The sequence below is a fragment of the Phycodurus eques genome, chromosome 21, assembly GCF_024500275.1.
Source record: "Phycodurus eques isolate BA_2022a chromosome 21, UOR_Pequ_1.1, whole genome shotgun sequence".
Lineage (NCBI taxonomy): Eukaryota > Metazoa > Chordata > Actinopteri > Syngnathiformes > Syngnathidae > Phycodurus > Phycodurus eques.
The window spans coordinates 1,095,757-1,109,916 of NC_084545.1; the positions used below are offsets into that span (position 1 = coordinate 1,095,757).

Here is a 14,160-nt window from a genome sequence, read left to right on the forward strand (position 1 = left end):
CCTCGAGTGAAGCCTGGTGGTGAAAGCTTTGAGGCTGTTAGCTGAAACTGGGGCCTGAAACAAGATGGAAGGAATTATGAACACTTCAAAATAGCAGTTAGTGTCAGCACAAAACCTTCAGGCTTCTGCTTGAAAGCAAAATAAACGTCAATGGTACATAGGTCACATTAACAGTTTCGCCCGATGTCAGCTGGGATAGATTGAAGAAAATCTGAACAATCTAAAATCTTGGATTGCCGTGGTTTATGTTCAGCTAAATGGATGTGAGCTGACTCAGGAGAAGCCTGAGCCAAATGTAACAATCAACTTCATCAAAACAAAGTTCCAAAACAAATGAATGATATATTAATTGTCGCCCAGGACCTACCAGTCAGGCTGCGAGAGTAAATAAAAAACAAATGTAACCAGTTTAACTCAAACACTACGACGCTAGTACCATATTTGCATATAAGACAAGCAAATACGTGTCCCGGGGGGCTTTGCTGCTGATGAAGTCTTTGCATCAGGGTGCAAACTTGATGAAAATGCTTATGTGACCAATATGATTATTGGCACACTTGGATTGTAACAACGCACTTGGACTGGTGGTTATTTTGCGGGGGGGAAAGCTGAATAATCAGCGAAGCCTTAGCTCGCGTTAGCATCAGTCGCTCGTAGCACAAGCAAGGCTACTTTGTCTCAATACCCGGTCCTGACAGTTGAAGCACATTCGTCGCTTTGTTGTTAGCATTTGCTAAATAGGTGAGTTTTTCAGCAAATAACAGAGGATAGATTCAACAAATAAACAGTTTAACGTCCACATTTGCACTTATTTGTTTTCCACGAATGCCCATCTGTCCATTTTAAAAATCTAATGTGGCCCTTGAGCACAAATGTTTGCCCACGCCTGTTAGCTTTTCACTCATTCGTTTGACACACAGTACATTTAAGCCTAGGTGGACGTCTCAGTGTGATGGCAATTTTTATGTGCACAAATGATTGATTTTGGCACAAAATGATTCCTTAAGGGGGACGGAGCACAACACACAATGTACTTCTAATTATAGGCCATTTAACACTTGTTGGCTGTCAGACAACAGGAGCGTTAGCGTGTTGGCACGCAGCCACGTAATTAAATGGCCTTCAAATGTTAACGGATGGTTTTTTTTCTTCTTGTCTTATTTCAGAGGAGATTTTCCGCTCCCACATTGCCCACTGGTGGTCCCCGGATGGCGCTAGGTTGGCATACGCAACCATCAATGACACCTTGGTGCCCAAGATGGAGCTGCCCATGTTCACCGGCATGCCCTACCCAACTGGGAAGGAGTACCACTATCCCAAGGTACACTCATTTTGCTAGTCGCAAATGATTAATTCAGTGATGTACGCTAAAGAAACACTTTTCAATTCAACACGTTTGAATTGAATCCCTGAGAACTGTTTGTTAATTAAACTTCATGTTATATTTGGCTAAAATGTAGTTGGTTTTGTTCAGGCAGGCGAGGAAAACCCATTGATCACTTTATACGTGGTCAACCTGAACGGGCCGCTTCACACCATCGAGATGAGGAGACCGGATGACCCCAGATTGAGGTGAGGGGCCCAAAAAATATCCTCAAGTAAAGGTGGTGCCATGAAGTTCATGTATACTGAGGATATACTGTACAATAAACCCCACTTATTAGTTTAAACCAAAACTATACCACAAACTATGATCCAAATCACTAACTTTTTTCCAACATGATCCATAAAAATCAATGGCTTAAGGATGATTTGATTTTGAAAAACTGGAAGTGCTCGTGGACAGTGAACACCTGCTTTTTGTGCGGGATAGGATACGGCAACACCACTGGGACAAACATCTCACATACAAGTGCATCTCAATAAATTAGAACATCAGGCAAAACTGCATTTTTTTTTCAGTAGTTCAATTCAAAAAAGTGAAACGGATATATTCATATGAATTCACTACACAGAGATTGAAATTTTTCATGACTTCTAAAAGTATGTTTAATCATTATAGCTTATTGCGCATGAAACTCCCAAATGCACCATCCCAAGAATTTTGAGTATAACATCAGAAACAAGCAAAATGATTTGTAATATAGAAATTAGGTAGGAATTGGCCTTCTGAAAAGTATTTTCCTTTCTATCTGTATAATACAGGTACCACAAGATGGCAGCAAAGCACTACTCTTTTCAAAACGAAGCTCCTCAACTCACGTCAACATAGTTCCTTGGCAAAACAAAAAAAATGCCACGAGATGACGCCAAAGCAATACTTTGGACTGGTCACAAAAACACTGACTGGATGAGTTTTCCATCAAATAAAAAAATCTGTGACTATGTCAATTTGCAAATGCAGAACCGCAAAATATCTAACTTTCAGTTTTTAAATTGAACAGCTGAAATGAATGAACTTTTGGACCATATTCTAATTTATTGAAACACAGCGACATGTTTGACTTTTTACTCGGGCCCGGTCCACACAAAACCAATTGAAATGACTCAAAATTGTGTAGAGAGAGTTGATTGCCAAGCCTGTAGGCAGCTTTGTAATGCTGCCACATTTTTGGGGAATAATAACTCACGCATTGCTACAACATGTCAGTCATTTATTTTGCCTCATGGATTGCATGCAAAGATCACGAGGGTGTTGATTGTGTGTGTTTCAGCGAGTTCTACGTGACCATGGTGAAATGGGCCACCACCACCAAACTGGCCGTCAACTGGCTGAACCGAGCCCAGAACATCTCCGTACTGACGCTGTGTGAGGCCACAACGGGGGTCTGCACCAAGGTCGGCCCACCCTCTGTGTGTGTGTATGTACAGTACACGCGGGAGATACGATACGTTCCAGACCCAAACACGATAGGTGAAAATCCACAATATGCAGTACGTAGAGGGACCAAATCATTTCAAAAATATAGTTTGACCCTTCTCGCATGCTTTAAACACATCGTTAAAACGCACTTTTTAAAGTAGCCCGTAGCACCTGTTCTCACTCTTTCGCTGTCAAGAAATGGGCGACTATTTATAACGTCACTTTGGGGACGCAAAGAAGACTCTCTTGCTTGCGCAGTTCTCTTAATGAGATTTGTTATTTGTCACTCCCAGTTGACGTTTACTGTAAAACTGACGCAGTCAGAATTTTCAACCAAACCATGTAATTTCGTGTAACAAACGTCCACTCGCTTAATGCTAACATATAATACGAAACGCTAGAGACGAGCGAACAGAAATGAGCATAGATGAGAGCGTGGTACAAAAAAGAACGCACACAACTCTAAATTCTGCCTTTTGAAAGTATTTTTAAAAAAAAGGTTTTAACCAACACTGTTTGCGTTTGTGTGTCCCAAATGTTCGTGAGGTGAACGTTCGTAAGTAGTATTGAAAATCTGCTGTGTTTTTCGGTGTTGCGTGGTACCAACATGTCCACTGCTCTCTGCAGAAACACGAGGATGAAAGTGAAGGATGGCTTTACAGGCAGGTGAGCGTGTTGGTAGTTGAGCGAGTGACTTTATGAGTCGAAGGCCGCATATTTACGTACTTACTGTATATGTGCACGTCTTTTAGAACGAGAAGCCTCTGTTTTCCAAAGATGGTCTTAAGCTGTTTTTCACGAGGGCCATCCCGCAAGGCGGCCGCGGGAAATTCTTCCACATTTCCATGTCCGTCTCGCAGGTCTGACGCACTGCTACTTTCATTTACATCAATATTCATAAGGAAGAAGGTTGGTCGCTCATAAAATGTTGCTTATTGTCAATTCTTATAGGTACTAATTGGATCTGACTATTTTCTGGTTTCCATGCTTCTGAATCTAGCTTTGTGCATTTTAATTTTTTTTTTTTTGGTTAATATCTCTGTGCAGCCAAACACCAGCACAGACACTCTTCAGTCCATCACGTCTGGAGACTGGGATGTCACCGAGGTCCTGGCCTATAACGAGGAAAGCCAACTCATGTGAGTTGAGTCCCAACGGCGCATTTCTTTAAACCCGAGCACCGGATGAGAAAACTACTAGGGAACTTTTCCGAATGAGCCCCAATCAGAAGCGGGTGTACTAAACAGATTGACAACGCTAAACTGCCAAGACTTTTCGTCAATTTTGCCGATTATTTCAAAGAGTCGCCCTGAAAAAAGTGAAAAATCAAAACCAAAAATGAGGCCCCGCCAACAGTTTCACCAATCAACATAAATTTGTCTATCATAACAAGACGCATGAAAAAGTCTCAAGGAGCCGTGCCCCCAATTGATCAGGAACAGTTTGAACTTTGGTTTTGTGGTCTACATTTTGACTAAATGACGTCCTTGTGTCCCAATGCTAGCTACTTCCTGAGTACAGAAGACGGCCCGAAGCGACGGCATCTATACAGGTGCCGTTTGTGTTTGAAGAAACAACAATTTTGCCTTTTAAAACAATAGTTAAAAGTCTTTTGTTGGTTTTCTGTTCCTCAGCGCCGACACGTTCGGCTCGTTCAACCGTCGCTGCCTGTCGTGCGGCCTGCCCGCCAGTTGCGGCTATATCGCCGGCTCCTTCTGCCACAACATGAGTTACTTCCTGCTCCACTGCCAAGGTGACGCCACGCCCCGTCATGCCCGCCTTGTACCCGCTACGTTGTCGCGGTCCAGCTAAAAATATTTCGAAACACACGAGTGCTGCGTTTGTATTTTTAAGCAGCGAGGAGCCCAGCTTTACATGCTGCGTTCAATCTCAATAAATTAGAATATGTTATGAAAGTTCATTCAATTATAGTGGGAAAAAAACAACAGAAACTGAAACTTGTATACTATAATACTCCACCATGAACAGCAAAAAATGGGAGTAATTTAGTTTAAACCATACATATACCACAAACTTTGGTCCCAAACTCATCTGACAACATTACCCTTAAAAATAAAAGATGCACGAGTACATGCACATTTAGCACACGCTTACTTGGGCTAACTTTACTACTAAATAGTTTTTCTGTGAATAATAGAGGGTTGGAATAATAGAGGAAGTAATTTTGATTGTTTCCTGTCATGTTCAAATTTCTGGAGATGGTGACCTTTGAGGGATTAAATTAAAAATGATGAGTTCATGTGTCAAACCAAGAAATCTTTCAAATATTTTGTTAACCTTGTTTAGCTCAGTAAATGTTGCAGATCTCTCTCTCTTTCTCTCTCTCTCTTGTTATATATATATATATATATATATATATATATATATATATATATAAAACAATATATATATATAAAACAAGGGGGGGAAATGAGATTCCCCGGGTCAAGCGCTTTCCCTCCGCCCGCCGCGACGAACAAAGGTCCAGGGCGGCTCGTTCCTGGCGGGGCGCTAGCAAAAAAGATTTGATAAAGTCATGACATCATCACGGTCGCGGCGGGGCGAGGGAGTGGAGATACAATAAGACATGTGACTTGTGCTCCCAATTTGCTAAGAGCGTCACTCCACTGATTTGTTTAGCTGTTTTCATCTTAAATGGACGCCGATGTTATTTTCCCGCTTTCATAAATGGAATTATGTAGACTGTTTGGTGTCTCTCTTTGACACCTTTTCGTATTGTTGGGATTTGTTGGAAAATGACTGACAGCATTGTATGTGCAAAAGTTTTTACATTTTTGTTTTTCAGGGCCGGACGTGCCGTTCGTGTCCATTTACAAGACGCAGACGGACGAAGAGGACGTCGATGTTGATGGCGAGATGGGAGACGGAGAGAGTGAGTATGAGCGGAACCTTCCGTAAACGACAACCTTTAACAGCAGGTCGCAATTTGGTTCACATGTACGGGAAGGGAATAAAATACACAACAGAAAAGTGCTTTTCTTTTGTGTAAACAAGAATACATTCTAGCAGGTAATTCTCCAATACGGTAAGTGAACGATAGTGATGTATACAATAAAATTACAAAGCAATGGTTAATAATCTATAACTTCTTTTTAGGAAAGTGCAACACCAGTGTTTTGTCTTCTGATTGGGAAAGGCAAAAAAAAGTGTAACGGTAATCAATATTTAATAATCTATCACAGACGGAATATTTTCTTTCTTGGAAATCGCAATGTAATAGTTTGTCTTCTTTTTCAAAAAGTAACGCAAGTGCATCATTAACAAATATTTAACAAGATATAACAGCTGAAATCTTTTTTTTTTTAATTTTAGAAAAGGGCAACATAGCAGTTTTTCTTTTTGGGAAATGAAGGATGCAGACAAGTGCAACAGTCAAACATTTTTAACAAGATATAATAGCTGAAATAATTTCTGTTTCGTAAACATCAAAAGTGTATATTATTTTTAGGAAACGAAGCACACAGACCACAAAATTAATTCATCCGTTCATTTTAACATCAATATTTTGTATTTTTCAGAAACAATTGAGACAACTGCAACATCAACAACATATGTATTCATATATAATAGCCAAATTCCAGCAGCACGGTGGACGAATGGTTACAGCGTCTGCCTCACAGTTCTGATGACCTGGGTTCAAATCCCGGCCCCGCCTGTGTGGCGTTTGCATGTTCTCCCCGTACTTGCGTGGCTTTTCTCCGGACACTCCACTTTCCTCCCACATCCCAAAAACATGCATGGTAGGTCAATTGAAGACTCTAAATTGCCCGTAGGTGTGGATGTGAGTGCGAATGGTTGTTTGTTTGAACGTGCCCTGCGATTGGCTGGCAACCAGTTCAGGGTGTACCCCGCCTCCTGCCCGATGATAGCTGGGATGGGCTCGCGACCCTAGTGAGGAGAAGCGGCTCAGAAAATGGATGGATGGATTCTGTGTTCCAGCTGAAATTTCAGAAATTGCAATTTTTTTTATATATATATTCACCTTGGCGCACTGCCAAATGCATATCGCCAGCCATTATGTCCACAAAGCAGAGTCTGAGCTGCGCTGTCTTTGTGTGCGGAGTAATATATTCGGGCTGACAACTCGGTACGCCTCTGCACCGTATGGAAAAATCTGCTCCGCAATCGCACAAAAACAACATTAACCTCGACCTCGCACGAGCGGATGTTTGTCCACTCTGAGGTAATCTGATTACTCCTCACCAAGGATGCGTCGTCATGGAATTACGAGCGGCCGCGGGCAACATCAGCACGTTGTAATCAAATTAGTCAAGTGTGTGCCACGCCGTCGCTCTCGGACGTGTCCAACGTGTTTACATCACATTCACGCCCGTTTTATTTTCACGTCAGCCTCCAGCGCTCGTTGCTTTTAAAGCAGATGTTGTCGCCTCGTGCGAGAATATATTCGGACACAAGTATTGGGACGCCCGTCTTCACTCAACCGGGTTGGACTTTGAGTTGCAAATGGGTGGAAAACGGAAGTTAAGCTGAGGAATTTTGGAAGTATAATGTTGCCCCGCTATTGGCTGGCGTGGTAACCCAAAAAATGGGTTACCACAAAATGGCAGAAAAACCTTGTTTTTGGTGAAAGGAAGCCCCTCAACTAACTTCAACACAGTTCCTTGCCACCAAGATCCCAAAAGATGGTGGCAAAGCATTGCTTTTGTCTTAATGAGGCACCTCAACTCACTTCAACATAAACGCCAAGATGCCACAAGATGGTGGCAAAACAATGCGATTGTGCAACTGAAGCTCCTCAATTCACTAGGACACAGTTCCTTGGAACCAGTATGCCATAAGATAGTGGGGATGCACTTAATTTTGTCAAAATTAATCTCCTCAACTCACTTCAATGTAGTTTATTGGCACTAAAATGCCACAAGATGGTAACAAAGCAGGACTTTTGTTTGAAGATGAAAACAAACTCGTTGTGTTTTTCAGCAAATAACGGCGGCTACTGTGGGTTCCCCCACAGATCAGCGAAGGCCAAACTGGGCGTTTACAATATTCTTATTAGGAAATTTCCCATGGGAATTCTTGGAATTTACGAAAACTCCGGGAAATTTGCAACCTTGTTTGTGCCTGAATTGTAATGAACATGAGCACGATTCCATCATTTTTGGTGGCTTCTTCTTTTCTCGCGCTGGTCAGGTATTGTGGAGGTCCACAAACTGGAGAGCAACGAGGTGCTGAGGCAGACGCTGGACAACATGCAGATGCCCATCGTGGAGTACCAGGACATCAGCGTCGATGATTACAGTATGTAACGTGCCCTTTTCAATCCGGACTCACGTCACAGTTTTTAAGGCAAAACGTCTTTTGGATCTCTTTCAGGATGCTTCATGTTTTTTTGTGGATAACTGGTTGTGTTTGTGTGTGTGTGTGTAATCATAAAAAGCTTGTGTTTCATGCTATGGTCCCCAGCTTTATCGATGCAGATTCTCAAACCTGCAGGCTTTGTGGAGACGGCGCACTACCCTCTGATGCTGCTCATGTATGTGCTGCAGGCACACACACGCACACACACACACACACACACACACACAAACACACACACACAATGAAGTGACTTCAAACTCTAATTGGAAACCCTAACCCAGGCTTGAAACCCTGATTCAAAACCCTATCTTCAAACCTTAACCCTGTCTTGAAATCTTACTTTGAAACCCTAACTCAAAACCCTACTTTGAAACCTTGACCCTGTCTTGAATCTCTACTTTGAAACCCTAACTGTGTTTCAAACCCCTACTTTGAAACCCTACCCCTGTTTTGAAACCCCACTTTGAAACCCTAACCCTATATTGAAATTGAAACTCAGGTTTAAAACCCTAATTTGACACCCTCACCCTGTATTGAATACCTTCTTTAAAACCCCAACTCAGGCATAAAACCCAAATTTGAAACCCTAATCCAGATTTGAAACCTTAAATTTAATGGTCTATTCCTGTCTGTAAACCCTGTTTTGAAACCCTAACCCCAGTACAATATACACACAGACTTAAAACCCAACTCGGAAGCCCTAATTGAGACTAACGCAACGGTACGCGGTGTTTGTGGTGCTGGTGCCGCGTGCAGCGACAGCACCCCCGGCGGCCAGAGCGTGTCGGAGCGCTTCGGCGCAGACTGGGCCACGGTCCTGGTGAGCAGCTTCGGCGCGGTGGCGGTGCGCTGCGACGGCCGCGGGGGCGGCTTCCGGGGCACCAACCTGCTGCACCGCGTCCAGAAGAGACCCGGCGTCCTGGAGGAGCACGACCAGCGCGAGGCCATCAAGTAGGCGCCAATACAAAAGGAGTCCAAAAGTGCTGAAAGCGACATTCACTTGACTCCATTGGAAATGTTTTGTCACAGCATCATTCTGAAGGAACCGTACATGGACAAGACCAGAGTGGGAGTCTTTGGAAAGGTAACAATCATCTCCATTGAATTATTTGGAGGATAACATTTTTGTGCGACAGATATTTTACCGCGAAACTTCGTTTACCGCAAGGGGATACGTTCCGGAGCCTAACCCACAATCGGTGAAAATCTGCAAAAATCTGTAAACCTCTTTTTTATTTTAAAGAGGTTTACCTGTCCCGCATACTTTAACCATACATGAACTTACTACTAAAGAATTTTTAAACATACTTGTAACCATAAAATGTATAGAAAATACTGGATAGCAGTGATTCTAAAGGTTTTTACACCAAGTACCACATCTAAAGTACTTAGCTCTTCAGATAGATAATATTCATTTAAAATGAGGTTTTATTCCTACAAAGTACATATAATATTACACTAAGCCATTGTATTGTTATGCAATAGTTTAAACCTTTAACACGATGCTTAAATGAATGAAACTCAAAACGTGTACTTTAATATAGCAATGGTTCATAAAAGTTGAAAAACCGTACCTAAACAAATGTTTGAAAACAAATAGTTCCAAAAGATAAAATGCAAATGTATTGTACTTAAAAGTTAAATACAACTGAACTTAAAAATGAAAGCCACTGTAACATTATGCAGAGTTTGAACATTTCCGTGATTTATTTCATTTTTTTTACCATAGTGGGAATCACTGCTGTAAAGGAATTTTGTATTATTGTGAGTCCCCCTAGATGGCAGTAATACAGAAGGTATTTGCATATGCCGGAAGTGTATCTTCTCCACAATGGTCAGGATCTTCCGCTCTTCCACCTCTGAAGATGGAGAACCAAACTAAAACTGTTCTGTCCGAGAATGTTTGATGCAGCCAATCAGAACCCAAGAGAATGAAAACCCCGCAAGACTGTTTAAATGTTCATTATATTTATGTTTTATATTTTATTTTTTTTAAATTTTATTTTTCAGATAGATGTATGTATGTTGAAAATAATGTTTTTTTTCTCATGTAACAAACTGTATGTGCCTTGTCTCCTTGTGCCGGTTTGGGAAACACTGACTTCATTGTTTTTCTTTTGTTTTGTTTTTTTAATCTTTTTTGTTGTTGTTGCTACTGTGTTGTCTCAGGAGTACGGCGGTTACGTCACCAGCTTGTTGCTCAGCGGCGAGCAATCTCCGGCGAGATGCGGCGCCGTCCTCTCGCCAATCACAGACTTCGAATTATACGGTCAGGCTCCCTTGGCCAATTATTCCAGAATATGGAAAATTGACATTTTAATTGTTTGTATGTAAATAGTTGGGTCTCTGGAGTGACCCACTGTGATATCACAGTAGGGCTAATTTACACACTGGCAGCCAAGCGCTACAGAAAACGGACGTATGAATTGTACGTCATGAAGTGCTGCCTCCATGAGTGAAAATGCTTTTTTTTTGTCACACTTCCGCAAGTAGAAGCCACACAACTTCCGCCGTCATCATGCTAATGAAAGCCAGACTAGCCATTGGTGCAGGCGTATGAGGGGCGGGGTCAACTGTTTCTCACTTGCATGAGACAGAGCCGCCCACTCGTAACGGGCTGATTTCAGCAAGACGAGCGAGGGTGTGTAAAGTGTAATTGTAATTCTAATTCTTGTTCAAAACACCTGGAAATGTAAAAATAATAATAAATTATTATTATTATTATTAATAGTTTTCACACTGAGAGTCTTAAATAAAGTCAGCAGAAATGAGAAACAGTTCTCAGCCATTGTGCCAGCCATTGTATATTGTGATTTATTTATTTTTTCATTTATTATATTTGAACATAAAAAAAAGTAGTGAACCAAATCTGCATTGTCAGTGAGCCGCCTTTGTTGACAGAAAGTAATAACGGAGGATGGAAGCGTGGCGCCTTTAAGTTGAGTTATTCCGTCCCAGGAGTTATTCTCGTGAATGTTTGCGTGGAAAAAAATGAACATCACCTTAGTGTGACGTTCAATATACAAGTATAAAATTAAAAAAAGAAAATCGTATGAAAGGAACAATGCGTGTGTGTGAGGGAGATGCAGTCCAGTCAGGAAGCTGTGAATTAACTGATTCCACATTTTATAGATGAGATTTTATTTTAACATATCTCAGTTTGCCAAAAGGGTGCCAGACATGGCGCTGAATACGTTTTACATTTGCAACAACAACAAAAAGCAACGCGAAGCTGGATGGAGAACGTCCGGACGAGTCGACCGTAACGTTAACGGCGCGAGAAAAAATAGAAAAGCCGAAAGTCCGCGTCGCCTTCAAAGCTAACATGGAAACATCAACGATTACAAAAAAAAAAAAATGATTAAAACGCACACGATGCAACAAACACTTTGCTAACCTTTATTTGGAACTGTCTTAAAACCCTAACCATTGTTTTGTAACCCTACTTTGAAACCCTAACCCTATTTTGAAACCCTAACCCTGTTTTTAAACCCTACTTTAAAACCCTAACCCTGTTTCAAAACCATACTTTGAACCCCTACCTCTGTTTTGAAACCCTAACCCTGTTTTGTAAGCCTACTTTGAAACCCTAACCCTGTTTCAAAACCCTACTTTGAAACCCTAACCCTGTTTTGAAACCCTGCCCCTGTTTTGAAACCCTAACCCTAGTTTGAAACCCTCACTATAACTTGAGACCTCAATTTAAAGCCTTAACCCTAATTTGAAACCTTAACCCTTCTTTAAACATGAGAAATCCTAATCTTGGAACCCTACTTTGAAATCCTATCCCTGATTTGAGACCTTAATTTGAAGCCCTACCATTTGGTTTGAAACTAAATCTGTAATTTGAAACCCTGCTGCAGGGTTGAAACCTTACTTTGAAAGCTTCCGTCAAATGTTAATCCAAAGCCGTTTTGCTTCCTTTCAGCTTCTGCTTTCTCCGAGCGCTACCTGGGCATGCCGAAACCCGACCCCCGGGCGTACGCGGTACGCAGTCCACATTCTCTATGAGGATTTTTATTATTATTATTATGGTTATGATTATTTTATGTCAACTCTGTGGCCTCCATTTCGCATCCCCTGACTTTCGTTCCTTGCGTTTTGTTTTGTTTTTTGTCCCGATGTCAGATGTCCAACTTGGCGCACCGAGCGGCTCAGTTCCTGGACAAGAAATTCCTCATCGTGCATCCGACGGCGGACGGTAAGACGATCGCGTCGCGGAACAAGACGCGAATTGCGCTCGTCGTTGGATTTTTGTCGTTTTTTGTTTTTTTTTACAGAAAAGGTTCACTTCCAGCATTCGGCCAAACTCATCGCGCAGCTGATCCACGAGAAGGCCAACTACACCTTGCAGGTAACCGACGGCTCCGTTCGCAAACACGACACGTGCTAGTACGCGATTCGTCGTCACTAGTAGCATAACTCCGGCATACGAGGAGGACATCTACAATATTACTAGTGAGGCAAAACTGTGCATTAGGTAACATCTGTGCACTACTACTAGTGCTAGTGAAGCATTAGCTGTTAATGTGAATTAGAAATAAAATTTCATGTATAACATTTTCATAATAACCCTACTTTGAAGCCCGACCTCTGTTTTGAAACCCTAACCCTAGTTTGAAACCCTAACCCTAGCACTTGCTTGAAAGCCAAATGTCCCCTACTTACAGTATCATCAACTTTTTGTGAGTAGTAGATCCACACCGCTCCTCTAGTTTTGGTCTCGGAGGCCAAGCGGTCGGCGTGATGCGTAGCAGTGCAGCGCGTGTGTTGATTTGCAACATTTGGAGTTTGGAGTGACGTCAGCGTTGGCGCTGGTCAGATCTACCCGGACGAGGGCCACTTCCTCCACAACGAGGCCACTCGCCAGCACCTGAGCCAGTCGCTGGTCAACTACTTCGAGGAGTGCTTCCGGCTGCCCGAGCGCCTCTCGGACGACGAGCCGGACGACGACGACGGCGAAGACGAGGGTTAGCCTGAGCTGGCTCGGAGCGCCCCACTTTCCTCGCACGCCACCAAAAAAGCAAGACAGCCCAGCCCGGACCGAGCGCAACATCTCGTCGGCGCGCCGGACCGCAGACTGCCACCGCAGCAGCCGACGATCTCCTCCATCCCTCCATCCGTCCCTCTCGTCATTTTGTCCGTCCCCGGAGAGCCGGAATATTCCCATGGACGAGCTCCCACGCGGATTTAACGCTCGCTGGTGAACTTGTATTATAATTAAAAATCAAACGCCTGCTTGGTAGCATTGATAAAACGGCGTTTTTTTTTTGTTTTTTTTTTGTTTTGGGGTGGGGACTACTACGTGGCTATTTTCTAAAGTTGTGATGAACTTTTCATGTGGGACTGTGCTTTTTTTTTTTTTTTTTGTCGATTGTTCTCAATGTATGTAAAATAGCACACGCAAACAAATATCCACAGGACTCTTAAAAGACGCATTAAATTATCATGTTTTTGCCGTGTCGTCGCTTCAATGTTATGTTCTATAAATGGTTGGGAAAGAATACGAATTTCCTTGTTTTTCTGTCACCTTACTGCCTTATTTTGTCAGAAAGAAAACATGACAAGTACATTGTACACTCAAATATTCAAGCGTTAGCCTAGCATGAAGACTGAAGCTAAGCTCGTTAGCCGGACTTTTTGAAGTTAAATATAGCTGTTAGCGCCTTTAAAGCTAACATGAATGTTTAGAAAAGAACAGTTACAAAGTTGTAGAAGTGTGTTGACAGTAAATGTACTTAAAAATCAAGTTAGCAACAAAATCCCCCTATTATTCCTTTTTGAAGAGAAGCTAATGCTCTAATGAGCTAGCACATTTCCAAAAACCTTTTTTTTTTTTTTTTTTTTTGAAATCTGTACCATAGACGTTATCCTGTGTGTGATCATATTTCTGGAATTGTTGATTCAACAGCTAACAATTTGATTCTTGTAAAGCTATTTTTTCAACTGTGTAAATGAACTAGCCACTATTGTGACATTAGCACAAGGCTAACATGTACAGAGTCTGCATGGTTGGT

General features: G+C 42.1%; 1 protein-coding gene across 1 annotated transcript in view; it reads left to right on the top strand.

Annotated features, from left to right (window-relative positions):
- LOC133396295 (dipeptidyl aminopeptidase-like protein 6) overlaps positions 1 to 13,363 on the top strand; it is a 132,248-nt gene extending 118,885 nt beyond the window's left edge. Inside the window, exons 9-26 of the mRNA XM_061665981.1 lie at positions 1,167 to 1,321; positions 1,475 to 1,572; positions 2,655 to 2,778; positions 3,431 to 3,469; positions 3,556 to 3,663; positions 3,851 to 3,942; positions 4,308 to 4,355; positions 4,438 to 4,556; positions 5,610 to 5,696; positions 7,976 to 8,083; positions 8,249 to 8,318; positions 8,900 to 9,094; positions 9,173 to 9,227; positions 10,313 to 10,412; positions 12,072 to 12,130; positions 12,272 to 12,344; positions 12,424 to 12,497; positions 12,966 to 13,363. Of these exons, the coding sequence (XP_061521965.1) occupies positions 1,167 to 1,321; positions 1,475 to 1,572; positions 2,655 to 2,778; positions 3,431 to 3,469; positions 3,556 to 3,663; positions 3,851 to 3,942; positions 4,308 to 4,355; positions 4,438 to 4,556; positions 5,610 to 5,696; positions 7,976 to 8,083; positions 8,249 to 8,318; positions 8,900 to 9,094; positions 9,173 to 9,227; positions 10,313 to 10,412; positions 12,072 to 12,130; positions 12,272 to 12,344; positions 12,424 to 12,497; positions 12,966 to 13,118 (1,757 nt within the window). The 3' untranslated portion in view covers positions 13,119 to 13,363. The remainder of the gene's footprint in view (positions 1 to 1,166; positions 1,322 to 1,474; positions 1,573 to 2,654; positions 2,779 to 3,430; positions 3,470 to 3,555; positions 3,664 to 3,850; positions 3,943 to 4,307; positions 4,356 to 4,437; positions 4,557 to 5,609; positions 5,697 to 7,975; positions 8,084 to 8,248; positions 8,319 to 8,899; positions 9,095 to 9,172; positions 9,228 to 10,312; positions 10,413 to 12,071; positions 12,131 to 12,271; positions 12,345 to 12,423; positions 12,498 to 12,965) is intronic.
- The last annotated feature ends 797 nt before the right edge of the window (positions 13,364 to 14,160 follow it).